The 27,500-nt window shown below is 38.6% G+C and overlaps 2 protein-coding genes across 2 annotated transcripts in view; both read left to right on the forward strand.

Moving 5' to 3' along the window:
- LOC140942627 (mucin-like protein) overlaps positions 1–14,660 on the forward strand; it is a 20,095-nt gene extending 5,435 nt beyond the window's left edge. Inside the window, exons 4-22 of the mRNA XM_073391560.1 lie at positions 1–79; positions 904–1,266; positions 2,298–2,398; positions 3,052–3,156; positions 4,256–4,779; positions 5,022–5,240; positions 5,771–6,103; positions 6,550–6,804; positions 7,189–7,385; positions 7,651–7,990; positions 8,084–8,206; positions 8,665–8,787; positions 8,913–9,035; positions 9,559–9,681; positions 9,971–10,099; positions 10,686–10,816; positions 11,606–11,715; positions 12,027–12,377; positions 13,807–14,660. The exon at positions 1–79 is cut by the window's left edge and continues 58 nt beyond it. Of these exons, the coding sequence (XP_073247661.1) occupies positions 1–79; positions 904–1,266; positions 2,298–2,398; positions 3,052–3,156; positions 4,256–4,779; positions 5,022–5,240; positions 5,771–6,103; positions 6,550–6,804; positions 7,189–7,385; positions 7,651–7,990; positions 8,084–8,206; positions 8,665–8,787; positions 8,913–9,035; positions 9,559–9,681; positions 9,971–10,099; positions 10,686–10,816; positions 11,606–11,715; positions 12,027–12,377; positions 13,807–13,957 (3,880 nt within the window). The 3' untranslated portion in view covers positions 13,958–14,660. The remainder of the gene's footprint in view (positions 80–903; positions 1,267–2,297; positions 2,399–3,051; positions 3,157–4,255; positions 4,780–5,021; positions 5,241–5,770; positions 6,104–6,549; positions 6,805–7,188; positions 7,386–7,650; positions 7,991–8,083; positions 8,207–8,664; positions 8,788–8,912; positions 9,036–9,558; positions 9,682–9,970; positions 10,100–10,685; positions 10,817–11,605; positions 11,716–12,026; positions 12,378–13,806) is intronic.
- A 3,229-nt stretch (positions 14,661–17,889) lies between these two features.
- The window catches only part of LOC140944553 (lactadherin-like), a 9,943-nt gene continuing 332 nt past the window's right edge, over positions 17,890–27,500 (forward strand). Inside the window, exons 1-6 of the mRNA XM_073393679.1 lie at positions 17,890–18,249; positions 20,197–20,311; positions 21,014–21,357; positions 21,446–21,584; positions 24,719–25,053; positions 26,460–26,598. Coding sequence (XP_073249780.1) covers positions 17,890–18,249; positions 20,197–20,311; positions 21,014–21,357; positions 21,446–21,584; positions 24,719–25,053; positions 26,460–26,598 — 1,432 coding nt within the window. The remainder of the gene's footprint in view (positions 18,250–20,196; positions 20,312–21,013; positions 21,358–21,445; positions 21,585–24,718; positions 25,054–26,459; positions 26,599–27,500) is intronic.

Consider the following 27,500-nt stretch of genomic DNA (forward strand, 5'->3'; position numbering starts at 1 on the left):
CTTGACAAGTTTCTGTTTCAGGATAAACATCGATGGCCAGGGAATCCCTTTCGTCTTAAGAAGACACCGAAGAATTTATGTAAGTACTGCCATTTTTTTAGTCGTTAGAGTATTGTTATCAATTGCTAGTCATGTGAAATGAAAAACATTTCTCCGTTTCTGATTGGCTCAAATCACCTGGCTAATTCTTCATAACCCGCTACCGTTGACCAAATTTAGAAGATGTTTGTAGATATCGGTGCAATTAACGTCATTGTTTTGCCTCGTTCTTTATTGTTATGCTTTTTGACAGCATTGTAAAGTGTAGACAACACAATCCAATGCCATGCATAAATTTGACGGAGTATTGGACAATCCTTCAGCCCCTTACTATTTTTAACATCAAAGTTACCCCTTTCGTATACCATTTACTGACAAACAGTACCCCCTTCACTAACCTAGTTTAGGACTTCCCATCCCTTTTAACTGCTGTAAATACACTATCTTTACACTGCCCCTTTCCTACAGCCACAAAAACGCATCTCCTAGCCCTGTGGGACCTCCGAAGTGATAGATTTCCCACCTCTTTCATATACTTCAACTAGTGAGACTCCTACCCTTTCATATACCTGATCCTGAAAAGAGTTACCCTTTTGGGGCCGAGCCTCCCCGTACATGCAGTACCTTCCCTCCTCCTAGATAATGGCCGCAGCGTTGATTTCAGCCCGGCGACAGCGTTAAAACCAGCTTCCTAAAGCACCCGACGACGCTGCCCCCAGTGTCAAACGCTTAACTGTTGTATATACCTATACCGTGGACAAACTGCATCCTGAGAATAAAAATTCATCTGACCATTTGAATTTTGAATTTATTTTTTTTTAAGTATTGCTTTTTTAACTTCATGACTACTATTTCGTTTTTAAGGTATGTCGAAATGGTATGTTAAAATTTATTAGTTCACGCGTCATTCAGTGGCCTGAACGTTTTCCTGGTCGAAGAAACGAAGATGGAATTCAAAGATTCCGAAGCTCTTTCATCTTGGCACCGTACTGGGCTGTCATTAGTCACGCAGCTTTCGGAAATCAACCAGCATCCTCTAAGGTCTTTTATCAAGTGTACAAGAAGCACCCCATGAATTCCAACAATGACAAGAAAGTCTTCAAAAGAGCAAATAGAGATGTGCAGCGGTATCAAACAAATCCCACAATTCCTCTATTTGAAGCGAGCTGGATACTGGTGGTGACTTGGGTCAATATTTACCCTAGTGGATTTCCCCTTGTACAAACGGTAAGCTTTTGTTAAGCAACCTGTGGACTTCAGGATTGTCCAAGTTTAAACCAAAGTTTATTTTAGTTTTTTTTCGTTATATGTCACGGTTAGCCAAAGAGCTACCCAACAACAGATCGCCATCAAAGTTATTTATTTTTTCTACATACTTTAAGCTAGATTGGTCGGAGTCCCACTTTTCTAGATACCCGTTTGTAACTAGTTTATAAATGAATGTTAAACGGAAAAACCGTCAGGGATGCGTGACACTTGTACTTCAGTAGACATTATATAAATCCTTCGCGCGCTATTACACGCTTACATGCTCCGATCATTTTTATGATGTCTATGATATTGCCTAGTACTGAACAACGGTTTTTCTCACACTGAAGAAGGGCCATAAACCCGAAATGTTTGTGTTTTTTGAAAACATTTGACACTTTTTGAGATTTCTAAGACTCAGGGAACTGAGTTGACACAAATCGTCTTGTCTCAGTCCCTCACGTCTAATTTCTTCCTTGGCCGCCATTTGAGCAGCAGGAGATGATTGAAAATTAAACTGACAATGGAAGCTCTTGTAAGTGGATACGCTCTGGACACGGATAAGATTTTCGTAACTGTAACTGGTCGCTTACGAGAATGTTAGAATGCAGAGTTTGTATAGGAGTTGAGAAAAACGGGATTTTCTGAGGGTGGACGTAATAAAAGCTGTCCGCTTACGAGAGTGTCGGTTAGGAGAGCTTGCACTGTACTTACTTTCAACGCTAGAACTACATGACTGATATGAGGCATGCGCTACACTCACTCTCATGCAACTCCTTCACGACGTTGACTGATTACGAAATAGGATTTCGAGAATTACCACCGGCAGTCTCGTTTGAACATTGTTGTAAATCAGCATGACTGACGTGACGGTAGTCTAAGTGCCTGTTCTTTCCATCGGTGGGCCATTTTAGCAATTACGTTGTTGATAGCTGATTTTGAGTTCGTGTCTCGTTTACTGTAACCGTTTACGGCATTAAATATTAACATTATGAAATGTTATTGTTTAGGCAAACACATTTCAGGCTGTTCTTATATCAGATGGTTATCATGCTTTCACGTTGTTCAATTATCCTGAAAACGGAATCAAATGGTCAACGCCTTCACCAGGGTAAGGCAACGTTTTCTTGGTGTCAATTTTTTTTTATTTAGACAAACGTTTTTTCTATTTATTTCAGGAACCCTAAGCAGAACGTCATGAGCTAGACCTGGGCCTGAGTCATGAGGGATAACTACGCGCGCCGTTACGATTTTAGGGGACGGTTAAAGGGGCTATGTCACAAGGATATTGCTGTTTTAGGCCCATTCTGAGCTTAAGTGATTAATTTGTACCTTTACTAATACACAAGGAGTTATGAAAAGGATATCAAACAAGTTTCATCATGGAACACTAACCAAAATAATTTTGGGCGATTTTTGCTGGCTTAGTATTAAAATTTGAAAAAGTTCCATTGACCCAACGTTATCAAATTTCACTCCATTTCCATCTTTGCTTTTTGTTGCAACAGACCACAAAAAACGGTTTCCACAAAAATAACAAAACTGGACCATTATTTTGGATTCAAACAAGAGTTTTAGCTTTCTAAAAATATGGCAATTTATAGCATGACATATCTCGTTTAAGAACACTCCCATTTCTGGAAAGGGTGAAACAGAGCCAGAATGCAGAAAGAAACATTTTACACCACTAATTGATCTGCATGGCAAAGAGTTCCAGTACAATCTGTTACAATGCTTACTAGTCTTTGACTTATTTTTCTTCAGGATATTCCGTCCGGTCTGGCAAAATGTAGCCGGACTTCCCGTTGCCGGATATAATGCAGGTGTCGGATTTAATAGTCCATCCCTGCGTTACGTCAATTTACCCAGGTAATTTCTGTTATTCCTTTATATGTCACGCTATTACTACAGCTGAATCCAATGAAACTGAATAAATTGTTTTCCCACGAAATCTCCAGATGATGATGATGGTAATGATAATAATTACAATGATAATAATAACAATATTTTTAATTTAATTATTCATAAGAAGTTTTTCCAACGTAATATAAAAACACTCGTATCTCTCGTATCTCGATCTAGGCAAAATAAATGAAATTATCCTCGGATCGTTTCCTTCATCTGAGTTACCAAGCCTACTGCTTTGGCTTTTTCCGTCGATTATGAGTACTATATTGGCCACTTTCTGGTTGCCCTACGCCTCTTTTTCAAAGCGAGGCTAAGTGGGAAGCTATTAATATTAAAAAAGTTTTAATTATCATGCAAATAAAACTCGTTTTCACTTACGAGAGAGGGAGTTTGTGTAACTCGGAAGTGGAATATTGTATTGATATCGACAAACGTCTTTCAAATTTGATCAACGCAAGCGCAAGCTGGTTATGAAGAATTAGCGAAAGGATTTAAGCCAATCAGAAACGGAAAAAGATATGAATAATAATAATAATAATAATGACAATGATAATGATAATTATAATGATAATAATAATAATAAAGATGATACTACTACTGACAATAATAGATGAAACTTACCAAAGCGTAATGTAGTATGCAATTTAGAATTGTGGATAAATCCCTTCGGTGAATGCATTACAATGAAAGCTCCTCGTTTGCTAGTTATACGGAATAGCGTCCGTTTCTCAGTATTTTACACAATGAAATTTGTCTTTTAAAATTTATTATTGCAAAATCTAAAAATGAAAGGTAGATGGACAGTGCACAACGTTGTTTAAGTGCTCAGAAGTATTCACTTAGAAACTTCCACACTTTTTGGATTTTATTTATAAATTCAGAAGTTAGAACTACATTGTGTAACATAATAAACTGTACCACATACCTGGCATTTCCTTCAATAAAATCTTTTCTCTGGCGCTTTAACACTTTGCCCTTTTCCATGGCGAAACTGTTTTAAGGGCAAGTGTTAATAACACTTCTGTGATCTACATGAGCTGTGATTTTTCGCCCGCAACAGGTCGGGAACTGTTGATGTGGACACATTAGATGCCCTTCCTGGAACAGCAACAAATCGTCTTGGAAGGTGGTTTTACAGGCTTGATGAAAACTCGCCTTTTCAGGACTTGTCAAGGAGAACATGCGCCGTATGGATAAGGCAGCAGTTCAACGTCCAAAGACCGCTGAACTTACCTGCGTGCCCCTGTCAGTTCAACCAGGCTACCTTGGATAAACGTTTCTTCGTAGATTACAACGGAACTCTTGCTACAAGAAATAATGGAACTATATGCGCATACTCCATACCTTCTGTAACAAGCCGATGGTTGCAGCAGTGTTGTTACACGGACATTCCAGGGGGTGGAAAAGTACTCTCGCTGGGACCACCAGAAGGGGGTAGCCCTTTGTTAATCCCCTTCACTGGGGCCCCTGGTTTATCTGATTTCGAGGGCCGTGATGCATGTTGCAATACATCGAGTCTTTGTTCTTTCTACTATCAGCTACGTCCATCTCGAAACTGCTTAGATTACTCTTTGAGACGAAGAGGTGAATGATTTAGTTTTGGTCTAACATAAATTGAAATTTAAGCTTAGAATTGAATCCACTTCCATCCTATTACCCATTCAAATCATAAGACCTCTTAATTCATTCTTATAGCTACTTAAAGCTACACGAACAGTGAAGAAGTCGATTCTTAGTTGAGTTTAAAACTGGGAATATAAATCAGAATCTCCCGCACAGGACCCTCAAGTCCTTGCTCCTGTGCTAATCCTTTTGTTTTTGTTTAGGTTTTATATTCGGAGATCCACATTTCACAACACTAGATAACACTACATACACCTTTAACGGCCTTGGGGAATACACAATGATTGTTATTGACAACGGAGTGTTTGAGATGCAGGCGCGCACAAGAAGGACCACGGGTAGAGGCCTGGGAACGGTGTTTTCAGCAGCGGCTGCGAAAGAAGAAAACACTGCTATTGTGGAAGGACGAATAGACAATAAGGGTAATTTCAATTAGTAGTAGCTAGAAGATGAAAGAAAAAATACTCACCTAAAGCTACATACGACTTGAGACCATTCTTAACTCTAACCAACGTTTCTCTAAACCTGCTTTTCAGTTAAAAAATGTTTGAAAAAGGTGCAACAAAATTTTGAGACAATTTACAGAGGCCGATTAGCTGAATCTATACTGACAATTCTTTGAGGAAAGAGTTTAGACTAGTTGTGTGTTGATAAAATTTATGAATCATACACGATAGGTTCAAAGCATTGCTTGGGATTTCCTCATTGTTTTAGAGCCTCTAGAGAGAAGCAAAGGAGAGCGAACATTTCTGTTTCTTAAAACGAAACCCTTAAAACGTTTTGTACTTATTATGACATTCATTTCGTTAGTCGTATTGAAGAAGTTTCCGATCACAATCTATTTTACGCAGACTGTCATCTCCTGTAAGGAACTGTACTTCCCTTATCAGTTTCCAGAACAGCTTTGGTGTCAATATTCTGATTTTAATTTACTTCTTTTTTTTTTACAAAGGTGGTCTTGAAGTGCTCGTGGCGGGAAGACCGTATGACATCTCCTCTATTGCGCAATTTGGCGCACGCCTTCCAGAAGCAAACATCACGCTGATCAGAGATTCTGACGGCTCAGTCACTGCCCTCTTCCCATCAGGGATCTCTTTCATTTTCGCTAACGTCGAGAGAGCCCTGTCCATTTCATTTGATGGCCCAGTTGAGTTTAAAAACCGCACCAGGGGTCTTTTGGGAACATGGAATGACGATCCTTCCGATGATTTTGTTACCCCGGATGGGAAAATGCTCCCAGCTGAGGCTTCTCCTCAGGAGATACATTATAAATTTGGCTTGAAATGTGAGTAATAGAAACTTAAAAGTTTATGAAAGGAATTGCAATAAGGACTTAAACAATAATGTTGAAACGAGCAATCCGAAATCACGATTTTGCTCATTTACCATAGAGGCGCGCATTTTTTTTCCATTATTATCGCATTTTCTATTTCTATTTCTTTTTACGATGCATTGTCGTTCGTTACTGAAAGATGTTGAACGAAAGCCACAGCAGAACTTTTTTTACATGTACTTCATACGCAATAAGTTTCTAACGAGTGAACGTTTTTCAACAGTCAAACTGTAGAGATAAATTTTTTAGCAATGTCAAAGTAATATATAAATTGGATTTTAAGGTACAGCCACAGAAGAGAAGTCTCACGCAGCCTGGTACCATTTTCTACCAACTCTATGCCGAGCGGTTTTCAGTCAGTTTTCAGACAGTAATTCTTTTCTTCTACCCATTTCCAGGGCAAATTGACGCTTCAAAGTCGCTGTTCACTTACGGTGCAAATGAAAGCTCGGCAGCCTTCATAGACCTGAGCTATGTGCCAATGTTCATAGATAACATCACCTGGACAAACGACTCGTTCCGGCTTCAAGCGGAAAGGGTCTGTGGGAACAACACCAATTGTCTGTTTGATGCTGCCGTGACTGTAGATACTTCGTATGGGTGGACGACAAGAAGACAAGAGGAAAATAACAACCAAGTAAACAGAGAGCTAGGTAGGGATGCAATCTGTAACAACGGTATAAGACTGTCGTTTGAAATAAAAAGGTAAGTTGTGAGCATAGGGTCTCAAAAAAAAACCTGCAAATAGCTTAGAATTAGTGACGCACCGGCCAAATTTCAAGGGTTCGTGATTCCTTTCGGAAAATAAAATCAAACGTATTTTAGAAAAAGGATATAAAAATTACAAAACGATTAGAATTATCAAGTAGTTTTGTCTGTTCCAAGGCATACTCTGGCAACTGTTTTTGTTAGAACCTTGTCATTTACGTATGTAACACTACGTTGCATGTACACTGCCATACATCCCTTGCAATAATTCTGTTCTCTTAAACACATATTCTTGATAATAAGATCTTAGCTTCTTGTTCTCTTCGCAGCATCTTTCCCTCCCAGAATTCACGGACCAAACGTCATCAACGCTACCATCAATCAAACGATTGAATTGAACATCACAGCTGAACATAACTCAAGCGACTACTTCGTGTTTACAGTATGGAATTTTCCAAATGTTGAAATTGTTGCTAATACATCACAGTACCTGGTTATTCGTTGGCAGCCCATATCTACCCAGACAGTAAGTCATCGCATTGCATACCAGTATAGAAATTGTGTAATATCTGAGTCAACTTCTACCTTTACTCCCAAGGCTTTGCACTAAGTTCGTCGATTCTCTTTTCTTCATTATTTAAATCTTAAATTGTTGGGAATCTTCTACTTTGGCCATTTATAGAGCGAGAAGGCTAAAGAGCTATCTAAAATGCCTGATATTGCTCGTCAGCTTTATAATTATAATTCCTACGGATAACTCATCTACTTTGGCCTCTATTACTTCGAATTAGGTGGAGCCCGTGTTTGACGTGACTGGCAGCGATGGGTCTTCATCAGAGCTCCGCCCAATGATTGTGCTGTGCCCCTGTAAACATCCATCCAGATGTATCGAGGACGAGGTCGTTCAGATTCAACGAGAAAGTGGTGCTAGATTTATCATCTTGTCATGCGGATGTCCCTCGGGATTTACGGGACAGTTTTGTAAAAGTAAAATCGACGCATGCGTCGAGAACAACCAGCCTTGTTTTCCTGGTGTCAAGTGTCATGATCTCAACTCTTCAGGGGGTAAGGCGGGATATAGGTGCGACCCGTGTCCCGCGGGATACCGTGGGGATGGAGCGATATGTGAAGGTACGAAACAACATTTGAAAAGGTTGTCATGGAAGGATCAACTAATGAAAACAAGAATAAAAGAATAAATGAATGTTGTATTGTTTTCGACAGATATCGACGAGTGTGCTTCAAACGTGTCCAAATGTAGCCAACTTTGTATAAACTCTCCGGGATCCTATTTGTGTGACTGTAACCATGGTTACCAACTCGACAATGATCACACCAGCTGTAAAGGTAAAAACAACCAGAAATCACTCCATTTTTTACTCAATTTATCTGCAGTATTCTATCTTGCGCAATGCGTCACATTCTAAACTAATCTTTGTAAGTAACATTAGGTTGCGCCAAAAACCAGTAGCACGTAGCATTACTTAGCAGAAATTTGTTAAATTTGTTAAGGGTCTTACTTCCACCAACCTCTCTAACTAAAGAAGATAAATTTTAAACCAAGGATAAAAGCGAACCACAACTTATTAATTCGTTACAGGTTAATGCTTCCAACAACAATCAGGCTATCATGTGATTTACATACCAATGGTACTAACTTTAAAGACAAAAAACCACGACGATTTTCGAAAAAACTAATTAGTTAATGTTGATGTATCTCCCAGCTAAAATGTTTCGTGAAACAAACGTTTGCCAAATTGCTGTAATGATTACTAATAACTTGTGTTGAATAATTTGTTTTTCAGATATTAATGAGTGCATGGATTTCAATTATTGCATGCATAACTGTTCAAACTTCCCTGGTGGTCGAAACTGTACATGTTTCGAAGGATTCCAAGTAGACCCTAATGACAACACCGTTTGCATACGTGAGTAAAAGAACCCCTTCCAAAAAGGGTTAGATACCCCAGTGCACCGCGAATACTCTTCTGGGAAAGCTAATCCCTTATTACAAGTTGTATTAAGTTCGCTTATTCCTTTATTTTTTCTTCAGCAATTTTGAGCTGCAACGCCACAGCGACAGGCTGCCAGCAGGTTTGTGCCATGGTTCATGGGCTGCCAAAATGTTCTTGTCACAAAGGGTACGACCTCGACAATGATGGAAAAAGTTGCCACGGTAGGAAAAACATAATTAAAGAGCATAATTTCACTAGGAGCTGTTTTTAATATGTATAGTATGTGATACATTCTTAGCATACGACGGTTAAGAAGGTCATTTACTTAAACAGCCTCAAAATGCTACAACACAAACTGAGTGTATGTGAATTATACTTCCTCTTTCATTCCTACTTCCTTCATCGCAGAACGAGAAAAAAATGTTACAATGGATATCCAAAGAGTTAAAAATGAATTGATAAAGCAATTATGCTCTATGCCTGCATGGCGTTTTAAACAGTTTGAGTTTTATGTCATTTTTGAAGAAATCCAATGCAAAGCTTAATGTGTTTAACTTCCTCGTGACTGGTATCGGGTATCACGAAGCCAAAACCCCAATCTTTTGATGCGTTTAAAAAAGACAAAAACCACCGTGTCAGGACAAAATTTTCTAAATTACTGAATTGTTCCATGCTGGGTTGCACCTCTTGATATGGTCAGTCTTTTCTTTTTTCGATGGTGAGCAATTTTTCTTTTACGTACAGATATCAATGAATGCACAACACATAAACACAAGTGCTCTCAACTATGCCACAACAGCGACGGAAGTTACAAGTGCTCCTGTCGCCCTGGCTTCACTTTATCCTCAGATGGCGTTACATGCAATGGTAATGAAAACTGTTATAGAGTTAATGGAAAGAGTTGTCAGTACGTAACACGCCTGTTTTTAGTTTCTCAGTTCACCTTCTTGTCGTCAGAGAAATGCTGTCAAGAGTCTTCGCTGGGGGTGCGGGAGGGGATACTCAAAAGTACATAAGTCCATAAGTGGGGACAGGGGGTCCAAACTCCCGGTCCCAGTGTCTTCCGGACCCCTACCCCCTGTCGTTCCACACTAATGTTCAGTTTATGACTTGTGCTCTTTTAGTAGGTTTTAACGCTGTTTTTTGTTTGTTTCAGATATTGATGAATGTGGTTTGATCGATGAGCTATACTGTGCAGGACCATTAGATGTCTGTTTTAACACCATTGGATCTTTTCGCTGTGATTGTCAACAAGGCTTTCAGCGTGTTAATAGTACATGCGAAGGTAATACGTAAGTCATTCTTAGAACTGCTAACTTGAATCATTATTATAATATCAACAAATATTTAAATTTTTTGTAAAAGAAATTTCTACAGACAGCATCATGAAGCTGTTGACGCTGATGATAATTACTTGTAAACATCCTCCAATTTTTAAAATGCCTTATCTAGTTGCTCGTTTTGGTCAGACAGTATTCAGAAGTCAGTTTAGTGAAACGCTTTGGTTTACCAAAAGAAGTCTGGAGTGAAAATTAACTCTTAAAGTTGTTCCAAACTGACCAACCTGACTGATCGGGTAGAAAAATTACCCATTTTCATTGCTCCCTCGTAATCTAACGGTCGTTCGCACTAAGAAGTGAACAAAAAGATCTCCATAGTCATAGGATCGTTAATAGTGGCGGTACCTCTTTGTATCAACACAAGCCCCAGAAAGGCGATGATTTATATATGCTGTCTGAATTAGTGTTAATACAATTACATTTTTGCAAAGAAGCTTAGATCTCGAGGCTAATTTTCGACTTATTTCATTTGTTGAACAAGCTACCAACAGTACTTTTTAACACGCATAAACAAATATATTTTTTCCTTAGAGAACTTCCCGGAAATTAAAGCACGGTTTCAAACAAGTGCGCCAACGTTTTCCGTCAAAACAGACCTGGTTCCTAAAGACGGCATAAATAATGCAGTTGCCATGACCTTAAAGGATACCAATTTAGAAGAGGTAGATTTTAATCTTTCCTTTAATGCAAGATCCTGTATAAATTTGCTGTAATTTAGTGTAGTTTGCTTAAGAACTGGCCATAAAATTTGGCGCGTTAAAAACCTCATTGACATTATGAGATAAACACTTGCTATGCTTATCTTCCATGGACAATGAATGAGGTAAGGAAAAAAAATATGCCTACAGGTAACATGAACTCCCTTACTGCTCAAAAATGCTGAAATTCATCTTGGCACGTCTTTTATTCGTGGAATGAAACAATCTGGTGTCATCTACATTTCAATCTGTCTTTCTGCCACAAAAAGGAGCTTGACTCAGCCCCTTAGATACTACTGTCACACAAGAACTGAGGAGAAAATACATTTCTCCTCATTGACATAAATTAAACTTACAAAACTATGCCTGGACAGATGGATGTTTCTTTTGGTTTTTCTGCTTTGCTTTATATATCATTTTGCAGGGATTAAAAATTTAATAGATAGCCTTTGATAAGTTGTAATAGATGCCATTAATATTGTTATAAGAAATTACAATGCATGGAAATTGTGATGTGATAGAATTGTGCCGAAATTGGAGCATCTTTGAGTTTGTCGACAATCCGGGTTTACGCAAAGAGCTTTCAAGCTAAAAGAAAATTTTGGAAAGACGCCCAAGGGGTGGCACCCAGGTATCTCCTGCATCCTTTCTTCGTTCGAGAATTAAAAAATAAGTACTATCAACCTAGAAACCTAGAGGATAAAAGGAAAAAAAGGGCTAGCCTACGAACTCACATGCTCTTATCCTTTTAAGTGGCGTGGAGGACTATCCATCTCATTTAAGGACGCTGTCACCCGAGTTGCTGTAGCGTATTGCGAACAGGGAAAGGACGCTGAGTGCTATAATACTGCAGTTGTCAAAAGGTGAGGTAGAAACGTTTTTATGTTATCTAGTAAAATTAGGAGAGGCTCAAAGTTAAAACTACTCTAATCTATGCAACAAATTAAAAAATTCTCGAAAATAGCCGCTATAGGATCGCGTTGTGGAATTTCAGTGGGATAACTCATGCCGGTGGAGTTGTTTACTGACCTTGAGCGGTCAATTTTGGATATCCGTGGATATGTATCACCATGCATTTATAGGAGCGGTGTATTATGTAATAATTTTCGTGACATCTTCTTTTCACAGGTTAGCTTATACATCAAGGCTATTTCGTCTTCATTATTTTCTGCAGGTCTGTAAGTGGTGAGACGCTTACTGGAAGTGTTGAGTTGCTAAAGAAATTCCCAAAAGAACAACGTTCCTATCTTGTTGTGGCCTTTTACGTGATACTTCAGAACAGTCAAGGAGAAGGCTACGTCATGAATCAAAATGCCTTAGTAGACGCTCTTAAGGAATCTGTGGCGGTATTGTCTTCGTCGATTAAAAAAGAAGTTTACAACATTCAGGCGTACCTCAAAGAAGACAGAATCAGTCCACCTTCTCGTGAATCCCAGATTGACAAGTTGCAGAATAAATGGATAATAATTGGTGTCTCCGCTACTATAGCGTTCGTCATGGTTATGGTAATGATCGCCTTGTTCAGGTAATAAGATGAGAATGATATTATTATAACTGCACATACACTTGATTGCAATAACGTTGTTATACAAATGAGCGAAAGCTTAAACATAGAAAGCCAAATAGTAATTAATAAGCCACGCAAACTGTGTTTTGATATTTGAAAATTCTGAAACATTCTGCCAGACCAATACATACTTCATTTGTACCATTTGAAGTAAATAATGATATTGGCCCTTGTAAAGATGATATAATCTCCTGTTCATTCTCTCGTCAAACCAGATCCCTGAATGTAGTAAGCGTGCAACATTCATTCCTATCAGGCTTTTTCAATTCCCTTTTTGCATGGCAATGTCATTGCAATTAGGTGTATATTTCAGTGGCTTTTATATGCATTTCTGTTGTTTACGAAAGCGAGATGCGGTGGCAACTTTGAAGTTAGGGTATTTCATGATTTCAGGCTCAGAAAATTTATGTTAGTTCCAAGGCCGGTTGGTTGTTGCTCTCATTTTCCAATCGTGTGAGCAATTATTGTACGACACTGAGGAAATTCATTACCATAATTTATAAAAAAAAAATTACTTGTGCTCTTAAGCTTCAACCAGAAATGGGCTGCTGGCTCTAACTGTGGAAGGAAAATAAGAGCGATTTCCCAGTATTCTAATCGAGAAATCACTGTTCAACTCACTAAATGCATGTGTGTGTCCAGGCTTCGCTTCACAGAATCCACTTCAAGCAATTCACATAAATTCCTTTCCTGAATTAGAAATATCTGTTATAAGATTCAGATGTAAATACTATGCTCTTTCTTGCCTGGTCTTTGTACGGCGTCTTCCCAGAAATTCTCGGTCAATGCATTTCGGTGACGTAAAACTCGCTCGGACCACGTGACCAGAAACGCATGGGCTGCACTGAATAATGAGGCCTACGAACTAGGCAATGGTCTTTCCACCTATGGCCGTTTAGCTTTAAAGTAAGGTAGATTACCTCTGCACACCTAAACACAAAATTACTTTAATTTGTAATCTATCAAGCTGACTATTTTTTCTGCACGTCCAAGCAAAAAAGTTTTCCTTTTCACTAAGTGGTAGTCCCATTCAGTCATGTACTATTAGTAAACAATAGTCTAATAGGAAAAGCTACCCATCCTTACCCTAACCCACCATTTTGCCCAAAGTCATGCAGACGTTAGTGTAACCTTTGGTTAGGGGAGGGTTAAGTAGGTGGCATTGGCCCAGAAACGTAAGCTGATCCTCAAATCTTTAAGGCGGCAGAACACTTTTTAACCTTGAAGTCGGCAACTTGAAATAGTAGAAGAAAAACCAATTTCTGGATATACAAGTACAATTTTATCACTTTAACTTTATTGAGTGTAAAAAGGGAATGATAATATATATGAATAATTTACCTGTAATATATTTATTTTGCTCATATATTATCATGCTTCATTTTAGACGCAACAGAGAGAATTCATACCACCCGACCAAGCTAGTCACCAACATCGAATTTTTCACTCTGCGCTGGAATCGGGATGGAACTCGAGAAGATGATATGTTCCTGGGCATACCTAATCCGGGAATAACTAGTACGACTACAACTCTGTAAATTAAGGCACTTAGAGAACCCGACGCAAACGTTCCCTTTAGCTGGTGCGACATTTATTCAATTGGTATTTTCAAATATTTCTCACAGTCTGTAAACAACGGATTGTGTTCAACTTTGGAAATGGTTGCAAATATTGACGTTAAGATGAAAATATTAATATCAAACTAACGTTCGTTGCAGTTTAGAGCGTTTAATGCTTGGCGATTCCACTTTTAAATTTAATTCACGCATTAACAAACAAATTTTTTTTATGATACCACAATGTAACAATTTTTCCCCCTTGTAGACAAAAGTTCTCAAACTTGTGTAGGACAGAACTATACCTCGTTTCTCAACCCCCAAAGGAAATGGAAAAACTCTTGCTACCTACAGATTCTTGAGCTTCAAAACATTTTTAAGATGTTGGTTCCGTTTCTTATCGGCTTAGACATGGCATAAAATGCTCTGTTTATGCTGTCACCGCTATTGTCAGCTCTTGTTGCGAGTTTGAGAGCAATAAACCTTTGTTGTAAAAGTTTGAAAAGGTACCTAAGTATTTATAGAAAAGGACGATGTAAATGACGTAAAATGTAAGTACTTAGTAGCGCATGATATTTATTGTTAAGCACATGTACTGAAGTATTCGTTCAGTACTAAATAATAATTATAGCAATTCGTCATGTAAATGATTTAAGAAATAAATATTTCACGTATTGCTGCTTTATAGATATATTGTCTATAAATAATTCAAACTCATTAATAATTCATAAAGAAAAAACAAAAGAAATTAATGCTTAACGAGTGTCTTATATCTGATAAACCCGTGATAAAGACACGGCAAAACCTTACGTCCACTTTTTTAGACCAAAATAACCCCAAATCTAAATGTTAGTGCAAGAATGGATGATCTATATCAGAGATTTTGAAGCCGTTCAAAAAAAAAACACATCATGTATTATCATGCTTAACAACTCGAGGCGAGTACACACACTCTTGCTCTTTTTTTAAACAGTACTTAACACAGTTAGATGAGGTGCTCAATACAATATGAGGTGGTTACTTTGACGCGCAGCAGTTGACGGTTTTTTAGTGGGAAAGTTGAGGTAAATATAAATTTCTGTATAAGTTGATATTAACTGTTGTGTTGTGAAGGTCGTCTTGGCCTTTCACTTATAAAATTTGGAAATATTTTCAGAAGCAAGTACTAGTTGTAAGCTCTCGTAAAGAGTGTTTTTGAGAACACGGGGAAGGGTTTTCCTGTTCGGAGATTCTTCACGAGCCAGTCCTTGTAGATGAGTTGAAGAGGCGAGACTTTAAATACCTTGAAAACTTTTTTACGTTTTCTTTTTTTTATAAATATAAGGTTAAAAAACTACCTCCTTGACTTCTGACCGGTAACCTCATTAAGACACTCTTAGATTAGAGAACTAAGGTACCTAGCTAGTATGAGTAGTATGCGCATGCGCGTATTAATGGATAGTACGAGGAGAGGAGGGATGACGAACTGGTAAATTCAAAACTTGAAAGGAGGAAAAAACAGGCAATATTCCGTTCTACAAAACCCAAGATGATGAAAAACTCTCTACTCCGCCTGGCTAAAATTGCAAACCATAAACCTATAACCAGTCTTGCACTGACCAAAAGTACACAGTGAGATAGCTTGGTCAATTATTTCTGAGATGAAAATTAGACAGACATGGGTGGTCAGAAAAGTTCGGTACCTTCCAAAGGGGTGGGAATGTGCATTTTTGTGCAGTCTTTGAAATGGAGAGGAGAAGTCGTTACGTCACGTTGCCACGGTAGCAAAATTTTTGGATCACAACAAACCGAAAAATCACTTATAAAGAGTCTATTCATACTATTTCAAACTTCATGGATCTCATTCATTTTCATTTAATTTGGCAAATCTTGGGGAAATTTTCTGTGGGACCATATGTAACGTTATCTTAGTTCAGAAAATGGAGGGGACAATTTTTGTGTTGTGTTCACCTACTGCATAAAGCGAGCTCGTGAGATTAGGAAGTGTCATGTCGTAGTGGTGCAACGACGGCAAAAAATGTACAAAATAGCGTGGTGCACGTGCAAAGTGATTGTTTGTTAATATAAATTAAACATATCATTTTTTGCCGATCTCCTTGCCGTCGCCGTCGTCGTTGGTTTTGTTGTCATCAAGAAATAGTGCGACCATGGTAACGTAACACCACACTTCTCCTCTCTATTATATTCCTAGTAAGTGGTCCTTAAAAATCCAATGTGGTCCTTGAAAAGTCCTTGAAAAATGAGTGCAATTTTTTGTATGAACTCCGGCTTAGTGACTAAGAGATACATGTACTTAGTAATTGTGAATAACGAAAAAGCATAATTAGGAAACTATAAATATTAATTTGTATGCATTGATAGATAGATAGCTTTATTAAAAATCCATTGCAGCCCAAGGGCTGGATTACGGACTGTACAATACGTTGAATACTAAGACTAACTATTATAAATAAATAACAGTAAATAAATAAAACAAAGGAACAAAATACTACGTCATGAAATTTAAGAAAATAGCCCCGAATTTACAATAAAACCATTAGAAAATAGCCGCGTTATGCATGATAAAGCTATTCATTAGTCTATTTGTTCTACAAAGAGGTACGTTAAAAGCGCGCTTTCTCCTTAAGGCTACAGTACTAAGATTACGTGGCGGCAAAAGGCCATGTAATTTGTGGAGGCTGTTGTCCTTAATCTCATTGAATAGGCGCTCTGTCAGCCATTGGCACCGTTGGTGGAGGGTGGCAATATTGCACTCTTTTAGAGCCTCTTGATAGCCTAAATCTGGGAAAATAATTCTAAGTGCACGGCGCTGAATTTTCTCTGGCTCTTCAGAGAGATACTCAGGCAGACCATTGTGGAAAACTTGGCAGGCATATTCAGACATGGGCCGGATACACGTAGTATAGAAACAAAGTAGCTGCGCAGGATCTTCTTTTGCACGCTTAAGCTGCCTTAAAAGATATAGCCTAGAGGCTCCTTTTTTGATAACATTCTCTATGTGAGCGTTCCACTTTAGATTGTTTGAAATTGTGAGACCAAGAAGTTTTGCGCTAGTTACAACCTCAATTGGTTTGTTGTTAATAGTAACTGTTTCGAAAGGATCTACAGACCTTGAGAAACTTATCTGCAACTCTTTACACTTGGTCTCATTCAATTGGAACTTATCTATTTCGGCTTGCCTAACTAGGTCGTCTACAGCAAATTGGATTCCACTTGGTTGGCCCTTGTGGACTGTCTCGGCCATCGATGTGTCATCGACGTACTTCCAAAGGTTGACGCCATTGACATTGATGTCATTTATCATTACCATTGTAATTTTCTTTGAGGGATCTTACATGAATTTCATATGAATGTCCTCAAGATTATATACGTGTGGTAATTGCTGTTATCTGTTATTATTTATCAGTGACCATTAGTATTCAAGATTTTTTAACTACCTGTTTTTTGTGGGGGTGTTCGTTATCGTTTTTAGGGTCTTCGTTTTAGTGTTTTGAAGTCTTCAGTTGTCTTCGTTTCTACAATGCTTAAATTTACCTCATATCACATTACGCATACTGCGAACAGTCGACGCCAAGTGACGCCATTAGTCACGGACTGTAACTATTAATATTAATTGTATTAATAATTGATAGCCACCATAACCACCCTGCTGCGACCCTGATATATTCCATCATGATAAAATATAGGTTAGAATGTAAATAAAAGGAAACTATTTGGAACAGATTCCTTTTCAAACAAAACAGTTTGAGCGATACATTAGTTGCGTAACGTAGCAAAGATCATTAAAAAAACAATTAAAAAGGTGTTTATACGTTTGTCATTCATCTATGATTAAAATACGCCCCCTATTAATTTTTAAATAGCAGTCGAAATATCAAAACTACGCCGTCTCGACGTAATCGTTATTAGGCAAAATGGTTTACTTTCGCCCTTACTTTCTGTATTTTCTCTTTCGATCTCCTTTAGTAACATACCAAAGCGAGGGTTTAATACCAGTTAATCGTGGCATAAGGCGACAAGGCGTGTCTTACGCCCATTTTGCAGTCCATAAATTTCAGTATCTTCAAGGATCTCCGTTAGGTTCTTCCCGAGAAGTAGATAAATTTAGTGATTGTGCTCTGGCATGTTTGAATAACCCACCGTGCTTTTCATTCAACCTTGGTTTGTTGTTGACAGCAAAGGGAAAGCTGCCTTGCGAACTGTTAACTGATCACAAGTACAGAAATGCGAGCAGAATATTCCCTTCACAGCAATTTCATCATTATAGCATCAAGGTAAATATATTACTTTAGCTGCGTATACCAAGGACATATAACATTGTTCCAAGTGGAGGGGTTTGTGGGTGTTTGTTTGGGGAGGGTGACGAGTGCTGAATTGAAGTAAGGAGGCTGAAATGACTCTATCTTAGTGAGTCTTTATCTATTTTGAAAAAAGTGGGGTGCTAACGCACCCCCAGGCCCCACCTGCTCCGCTGTCTTTGTAAACACATTTTCTAGATGGAGAGTGACAAGTTTTTTTTTTTTTTTGCCTCGGGGACATTTCATGTTTAAACTAGTATCCGATAATAATCAAAATTTCAAGGACAAGTACGAATCGAGCCTGGTATGCTGATGTAAGAGTTAAAATCTGCGAATGTAATCTAAAAGACGCTTTTTCTTGTTATCATTTTCAAATTCGTGTACCTCTGAATTTTGAGAGTTCATTATATAAGTTATGCAGTTTTATAATTGCACATGATTACAAGAGATATGTCAGTTAATTATCATTTAAATGGTATTACTTTCACATGGTCAAATTGGGTTTCAAAAGTTAAGGTTTCTTTTCTGTGATAAAGAGGCTTTCTTAGATTAAGCAATCCAGATATTTTCCACGAAATTTCTTCGGCATGGTAAATCTTTAATCGTCTGATTTTGTAGGGCGCGGTTGAGCAGGTGTTTACCAATCGTCGAATGTTTGTATGAACTGAAAAAAGCTGTTGGCTTGTGTGCCCATTGTACAGCTCAGATCATATTTGTATTCGTATACAAAGAATTGTTGATAAATTAGGGGTGGTTTGGCCTTTGTAATTTTGTCTGTACTTGTTAACGCTGGTCTCAGATAACCGGTTTTTTTTCTTTCCAAGGTTTAGTTCGGAAAGCTGCATTCGTTTGTAACGTCAGCTGTTCTTTAATCTTTGAACAGAACAATGATACGAATGGTTGCATTTTTTAATCGACACAAACTTCTTTTTGATATTGGGACTAAGGATATTTGGTTAGGGCAGGTGGCGGGAATCGTTTCTAATCTGGCATTTGCACTTGCGTCGCAGACAGTCTTGAGTTCTCTATCTAGGTAACAAGTCTGGTTACAACGCAAGCTAGTATTTACATGGCTTTCATAATGGAGAAGGGCTGGGACATTCACCGCCTTCTGGGTGATCCGTCCGACATTTTCTCTTTTTTTCGACGGAGAATTAAAGGCCATTCCATGATTGGGCTGGGTCACAGGCAGCCCAATATCGTTCTCGTTGAATTGCAGCCTCTAAAGCTCTTCAACAAGCAGATTACACATGCCGACACCTTTTTCAACGCAATGATGAACATGAGCATTTGGCGAATGGCAACACCTGCGCATTGAGTGACGTTCACAATCAGACGAAAGTACGAAAAAGGGATGAGCTAAAAGTCTTTAAATTGTAAGAGTGAATCAAATTTACAGCCTACATTTGTAGAAAAAGGGAAGGATGTACTTAATATTATTACTTCGAAATAACTTAGTCGCGGAGTCGCTGCCGCGGTGTCTGCGGTATAGGTACTTCCTTGATCGTTAAGTGTGGCGATCACTTGCAAAATTATTTATGACGCAATGGTTCGACCTGATATGACTGAACAATTCTCCCAAGAAAACGACATTCCAAAACACAGAAAGATAAAATAGAATAATTTACAACATATCAATATTAAAAATTCATGAATATAATATATAAAAGCATTAAAACGGAATCATTGAATTCTACTTTAGGCACGATGACAAAATAAAAGTGTTCTTAAAACGGTCCGTCTTCCACTTTGGAAATGGAAAGTGTCGGTGACTTAATTGATGTTATTACCACTGCTAAATAATAACTCAGGCTTGTCTACCTACGTTGGTTTTGATTTTACTATCAGAATAGTAAACAGAAGCAGTTTTTGAGATTTTTATAAACGTTTGTGTTAACCTATGAATTGGTATTTTTTTGGTAGACACCATGTTCAAGTAACCCATGCAAAAACTCAGGAATTTGTTTCCCAAATTATGAAGAGCATAATTACCGTTGTATCTGCGCCCCAGGCTATAGAGACCCTTATTGCACGACAGGTTAGTAAAACGGCAGAATATTTTACTTAGATCAGATAATAAGCTTAAATTCTATAAAAGGCGCCCTCAATGATACAGTGCCATTCCATGCCATAACTTAACTGTAACTTTTTTCAGTTTTCCATTACGGATGAGGAGGATTTCCCGACTCTAAACATCCTGTATTTATAAGTGGTAGTTCCCAAAAACTTTGTCTATGATTAGAAGCTAAGACCCAGCTTAGTAAGATCTCCCCTTAATGCCGCTATGGCGTCCATAGAAGCAGATTCCTTACGAGAAGTCTCACTTACGCCTTCACGCAAAATCATACAAATTCTACTACCTACGCTTTTCCAGTGGCCAATAACAGGTTTCAAAACTTAATTAATGAAAATCTAAGGCGCAGAGAGATTTTCCTTGGTTTTAGATTGTTTTATCTTTCTACTTGATGATGAAGTCATGGCGGCATCGAAACTTTAAACTCTTTTCGCTGGGTTTTATTCTTCAGTGTTTAATAAAATTTAGTTTGATTCTCAGATACTGCTATTGAAATCTGAGGTTAAATCGATGGCTCTCTAAAATTTCTATGTGGTGATAAGCCCTTTTGATACCGAAATGACGACTGTCAAGAGTACTTATAGAACCGCGAAAACAATGATTTGCTGCTACCGCAGCAAATAACAGTGTTTGATATGTTTGAAACTTGCTTTTGTTCCTGTTTAGCTTGCTTAGCTCCCCTGGGAATGGAAAACGGTAGAATAACATCAGCGCAGCTGAACGCGTCATCTCAGTATAGTTGGTACAACTCTATAAACCGCGCGAGGTTGAACATCCGGGCGAACGTTAACGGCAGTGGGGCGTGGTCAGTGGCACAGAATAACCAAAATCAGTGGATACAGGTTGACCTGCGAATCAAGACACGCATCACGTACGTAGCAACTCAAGGAAGGGCGGACGATATCCAGGATCCTGACGATGTGTCATGGGTAAAGAAATATCGATTGCGATTCGGTGACGATGGAAGTTCATTCGAGGGTTTCAAGCAAGAGGGTGAAAGCGTCGACAAGGTAGGATTAAGATGCGACAAGAGAGGAAAAAGGATAAGAGGGAAAGGTCCTTTAACCAGAAACAACTCTTTTTCTCTTTTTTATTCAGGTGTTTCCCGGCAACACTGACCAAGAGACAGTCGTGACAAATGTTCTTATTCCACCTATAAAAGCACGATACCTCAGGTTAAAACCAACTGAATGGCAGCATACCATATCCTTGAGGATGGAGTTGTATGGTTGTTTAGGTACAGTACTCTTTCATGTCTTGGGGAAAGGCGCGTGTATGACGTAGAACGCAGATGAGGAAGATAAGGAAGGAGCCTAAGGAGGCAGTATCATAATTATCCCATGTTTTCGTATGAACTACATTCTAATTATGAGGATTCAAGGGAAGAAAAACTTTAACCCATTGACGGTCGTGCTGGCCAAAACCGGCCGTAAAAGACTACCTACTTTAAAACCTTGCGACTTTCTCAATTGCGTCAACATTGCTTTAACTGTCAGTTGTGAGCATTGAGTAAAAAGTCCTTCAAATTGGGATTTCCAATTATCTCCCCAAAAAGTCAGTGCTTTCTGCAAAATATTACCTTTTGAATTTGGACAAGAAAAAAATGACCGTTTTCAACGTCATAGAAAAACGACGAAGATCACGTTTTATTGCCTTCAGGATTTTTACAGAAATCATCGTTGCAAAACCAAAAGTCAACATCACACTAAAATTCAGTTCCTTGTTCTTACTTAGAAGTGACTTTTTTGTACTTATTAGTTTCCCGGGCCGAGCTACAGCTTTTTGTTCTAGTGCATCCTGGTCTTGTCTCGATTTTCAACATCATTGCTAAATTGCATGCTGGGAAATAAATTTTTTGACAGCGTTCGTTCCTGCTCCCACTCTTTTCACATTTATCCTAAGTCCACAGCCACTCCGACCTAACAAGGAAATTTCGCGCTTGTTGTAATTCTCAGTGGTCCCAAATTCAAAAATATGCCCTGGTAGGTCAAGAAATTCGTCAGTAGTCGAGTCCCAAAGGTACTTCGTTTCGGCGCGGCCATTTTTCCAGTTCCTCGAGCAACAAGCCAAATTCACAAAAGCAGAATATTACCTTACTCGCTTCTTTAAGAAAGTGGACTGTTAGCTGTCGTTACGCTTACTGATGCTCATGAGGCAGCCAATAAAGATGAAAAATGCTGTAAACTTACCAAAAATCGCATACCAACCAAACTGCAACCGTTATTATAGCTCAACTTCGTCAGAATAACGTTTGCAGAACACATGAGCCTTCAGTGCGTCAGAAATGGTAACCTCAAATACGGAGTCACGAAATCCTATGGATTGTTTGTATGTAGAAAATCACTCGAAAACGTAAAAAGTGCTAGGCGTCACGTCAATGAGTTAATAAATTCTCCAAGGAGCCACAATCAAAGATTCTTGAGCAAAAAATTTCCCAGATAACACTGAAAACCTTGAAAGTCCGACTTGAAATCGTCGACCTGGGGTATTCAAGTTTTTTCCACCTTTTTGTCCAGTCGCTGTTATGGCTTGGCACTTTTAGCAGGCTCTACATCTGGGTGATACTACCCTTTTTAGGACAACTTCTCATTTTGGTACCTACTGTCCACGCGTTCCGCGACTCGGAGACTCGGGATTTTAAAAGAATTGTTACACCAGGTAATGTCTCATACAACTTTTGCGAGAGTTTTTCAATATAAAATCCCTGGAATGAATGAATAGCTGCAAAAAGCAGAGCTTCAATCTTTCTGCAAAGGTTACTGCAACAAAAGTTTTGCGAGACATGATCGGAAGGTGTTACCACTGGCAATATTTCGCGGAAAGAGCGTCGGTAGAAACCTACACTAGCGTTATTTTTAGGGGGCCTCCATAAATTGGAAACCTGTCGGTGCGACATCAGCGTAGGCCTACCCGTACGTCCGTACGTAGACTATCAGGGAGTGACTAAGTAAGAAGAGTTTTGCGTTTGTCTTGGCCAATTTTTTAAAACCTGTTCGTTTATAGGCAGCCAATGGAGTTGTTCCACTGAAACTGTTTGGGCCAAATATTTAAACGAAGTCTAACTTTGGTGGGTTGTTTGAAGATAAATGCTTTTCTAGTCTTCTCTATGTGCTTTCATAAAACTGTTCACAATAAATGATGTTTAGATAAAATCGTTGGGCAAATTGTAAATGAGTTAGAACGCGGTTTGGTAAAACACTGGCTAAACTACGTTTAAATATTTGGCCCTTTAAGTTTCTTTTGTTTGACTTACGACAAAAACCTTTGCAAGATATATTTTGAAGGCTTTGCTTTTAGCTTGGTCACGCTTTTCGTAACGCTCCAGGAACCAATCTAGTCTCAGATTGCGTGCATTTGCGTAAAAATTTACAAAGTATGTGCAACATCTTGATGAGTTTGTTTATCGACAACTGAAACTTTGTGTTCTTTTACTGTTGCCATAACATGAAATACAGCTGCTAATCAAGATTCTGGTTTGATGGTTTGTTTAGTTATTTGTAGTTGAGGAAAGCGTTGCATAAAGTCAACGCGAATCAATCACAGACGGCTGCGGTTTTGAAAGTTCACGCAGGCTTTCTCAGTAAAGGCAATGCACAATACCCAAACACGTACCGCACAGTTTATGTAGGTTGTAGTAGAGAAAAATGTTAAATGAGTGATTTGCTAAAATTTTCTATCAGATGATTTGTGAGGTATAAATCTAAAGGCTAATTTACACATAACTGTTCGTTCGGGCGCAAAACGAAAACACATAACAAGCTTACAGTGAACACAAAAGTCGGCCCGATTTTTCTTTTAGGACTTCCCCTTAAGAAAGAAATTTTGACCCCAGAAACCGTAACCCGCAAATTGCTGCTACCGCAGGGCTACAGAAACAGCAATTTAATGGCTGACCTAGAACTTCTCAAAGGGGTGTTGTGGGGGATTCGGTGATTTAGTTTGGAAGAATTCTACTACAGTGATCGAAGCTGATGCATAATTATCACTTTTTGCTTTAAACATGCGTTTCTTAAGCTTTTGCTGGGAGATTTTTTTTATTTGTATTTTAGATGTGTTTGCGGGATAATACTTCGTAAAAGAGAGATTGGGGGTCACGTTTATTGTGAACTGCAAACGTCAGATTCAAGTTGAAAATTTCTCAGAATAGATATAAGTATATTAAAAGAGGCTTCGCGTCTAGCCCTGGCGGAATCTATATATTATTGTATATGTACACATCCAACTCCGTCAGTGGGGCGTTGAACTGGTCTATTTTTGTTATTCGTGTATTAAAATTGTGTCAGTTTAACTAAAGTTTACGGGGTTTTGGGATTGTCCTCCCAAATTGAAATATTCTGTCGATCATGATGCGTGCGTGTTTTTCATATACAGAAGAGATCCAAGCCCTTGGAATGGAGAGCGGCGCTTTAGCTGACTCACAGATAACAGCGTATTCAGAATATGATGCTTACCATTCAACGAACCGATCGAGATTACATACAAAGGAAATATCACCGCTGGAGAGAGGTGCATGGTTGAGTTTGACGAACGATGCAAACCAGTGGCTTCAGATAGATGTTGGTAAAGTCCTAAATGTGACACACATAGCTACGCAGGGAAGAAATACCTACTCCCCTTTTCAATATGTAACAAAGTACAAGGTGCAGCATAGTAACGATGGACAGACGTTCCAGTTTTACAAGAGAGAGGGACAGCCTTCAGTTGAGGTAAGAAAATTCTGTTTTACTTCATGAAGTTGAAGTGGTAATTAGAACAGTTTTTAAAGCCTGTGAGGAGAAGATACTTGCTTATCCTTTTAAGTACCAATAGTTGCAACATCAATTTTCTCTTAACAGTTTCGATACACGATCAAGAGAAAGGAGAGATCAAAAAATGATCATAAAAGGAAAATGCTTTGATCTCATATAAATCTTGAAAATAATTTTATAATGAAATAAAAGTAGATCAGATTGAAGAATTTGTACGTGGAAATTAGGGTATTAGCGGCGCCACAAGGATGTCGTTTTTACTCCTTTTGTTTTTAAACTGGGTGAGGGTTTGACATTTTGGGTCTATAGATTACAGTTAAGGTATTTGTGAACTGAAACCAGGGTCAGGAATTTGGTATCTTTTAATATCACAAGTCTTTTTTGAACAAGGATTTAACTCTGAGTTACACTCTTAGTTTTAATTCTCCTCGACAGAAAATATATTCTTATGGAAAGAATTTTGTTGCTGTTAAGAAGAATTTAGATCTTCGGATTCTTCTTCCCCAGAGGAGAATTATAATTCTGTGCAGAAGAATTATGATTCTCGAGACAAGAATCGTAGTTCTTCCCCCAAGATTAATAATTCTTTTAAGAAGAACTCGTTTTGCTTGGTTCTTTTCGGAAGAATTTTTTTTCTTTTCGCGAGACAGAAGGTTCTTTTGAGAAGAATCTCAGTCTTAAAGGATCTTCTCGGAAGAATCCTAGTTCTTTCTCCAAGATTAAGATTTCTTTTTAGAAGAAACTAGTTTTGGTTAGTTCTTTTCGGAAGAATTCTTTTTCTTTTTGTGAGACAGAAAGTTCTTTTGAGAAGAATCTCAGTCTTAAGGAATCTTCTCGGAAGAATCGTTCTGTGCATCCCAAGAATGAATATTCTTCTGGGCAGGACATAATTTTTCAAACGATCTTGATAAAAGAATCACTGTTCTTCCCTCAAGATTAAATATTTATTTGACGAGAATCTCATCTTTTATATGATCTTGTTGGGAGAATTCTTGTTCCCCTCCCAAGATTTACTATCCGTCTGAAAAGAATCTGGGTAATCCTTGTTCTTCTTTGAATACTGATTATTCCGAACTCGAACTCCCTTGCGAATTAACTGAGCCCAAGATCCGAAGTACCGAATACCAATGCTTTGGTTTTTCACTTACCAAATTTTCGATGTTTGCACTCTTTCTTTGTAAGAATCCCGACTTTACATCGTTTGAGCATGAATCAAATATAATACATAACTGTAACTGAAAAAATTATCATTTGATCCATCTCCACATAAACCGAACTCCCCATATTTCGAACCATTTCCCCTAATGGTTAGTGTTATCGAGAGTCAAATGTACACTCAATTTGACGATTGCGTCGTTCTTTAGGTTTTTATTGCTAACTTTGACCGGGACACCATCGTTTATCAACATCTCAGTCCAGCGATCACAGCTCGATACTTGCGAATAAGGCCAACGGAGTGGGTGAATCACATCGCAATGAGGATAGAGCTCTACACTTATCAAGGTATGATATTTACTAATAATAACCCAAGATAAGCGAGTACGGGTGAGATCGATGCAAATTTTCCAATTCCAAAGCTGTGCTTTGCGAAAGTTTCGAGTGATGGAAAAGTCGTAAGGCGCGTGATCAGATTACAAGTGATATAATGTTTACCTAGCATGTATTCGATTCATTTTTAGTCGAAGTCCAAACGAATGCTGGCTACATACCTGTCGCACACGTGTAATAGTCACTAGTAATAACAAAAGGCCTTCAAGCACAGCGGGCGATTTTCTGGGTTCTGATGGAAGTTCCTCAAACGCGGCGCTTTGCGTAAGTTTCACGCGATATAAGGTCAAAACGCGCGTGATCAGATCAGCGTGTGATAGAAGGAACAAACGCACGTGACCAGATCGCGTTGCGCGTTGCATTCATTCTTAGTCGAAGTCCAAACTAATACTAGCTACATACGCCCCTCACTGTATAATAGTCACAACCTAAAGAAAAGGACTGCGGGCTCCGCTGCTCGCCCGCAATGATTGACTGACTGATTGCTTAGCGAATGCTAGCTGGCCACTAACTTGCCAGGCACGTATAATAGTTACAAGTAATAACCAAAGAGGGAGTGGGGGCGAGTTTCAGGCTTTGGATCGAGGTTCCTCAAACGCTGCTCTTTGCGTAAGTTATACTTGATAGAAGGACTAAACGCGCCTAATCCGATTACGAGAGATAGAAGGTCCAAACGCTCGTGACCAGATCGAGTTCATTCATTCTTAGTGGACGTCTAAACGAAGCTAGCTACATACGTGCCGCGCTTGTGTAATAGTTGCAATTTGAAGAATAGGACTATGTTCTCCCCTGGTTGCCGCACTGATTGACTAACTGAATGATTGGTAGATAAACCAACGTCAGTCCAGAAGCATTGC

Source organism: Porites lutea, chromosome 7, assembly GCF_958299795.1.
Source record: "Porites lutea chromosome 7, jaPorLute2.1, whole genome shotgun sequence".
NCBI classification, from domain to species: domain Eukaryota; kingdom Metazoa; phylum Cnidaria; class Anthozoa; order Scleractinia; family Poritidae; genus Porites; species Porites lutea.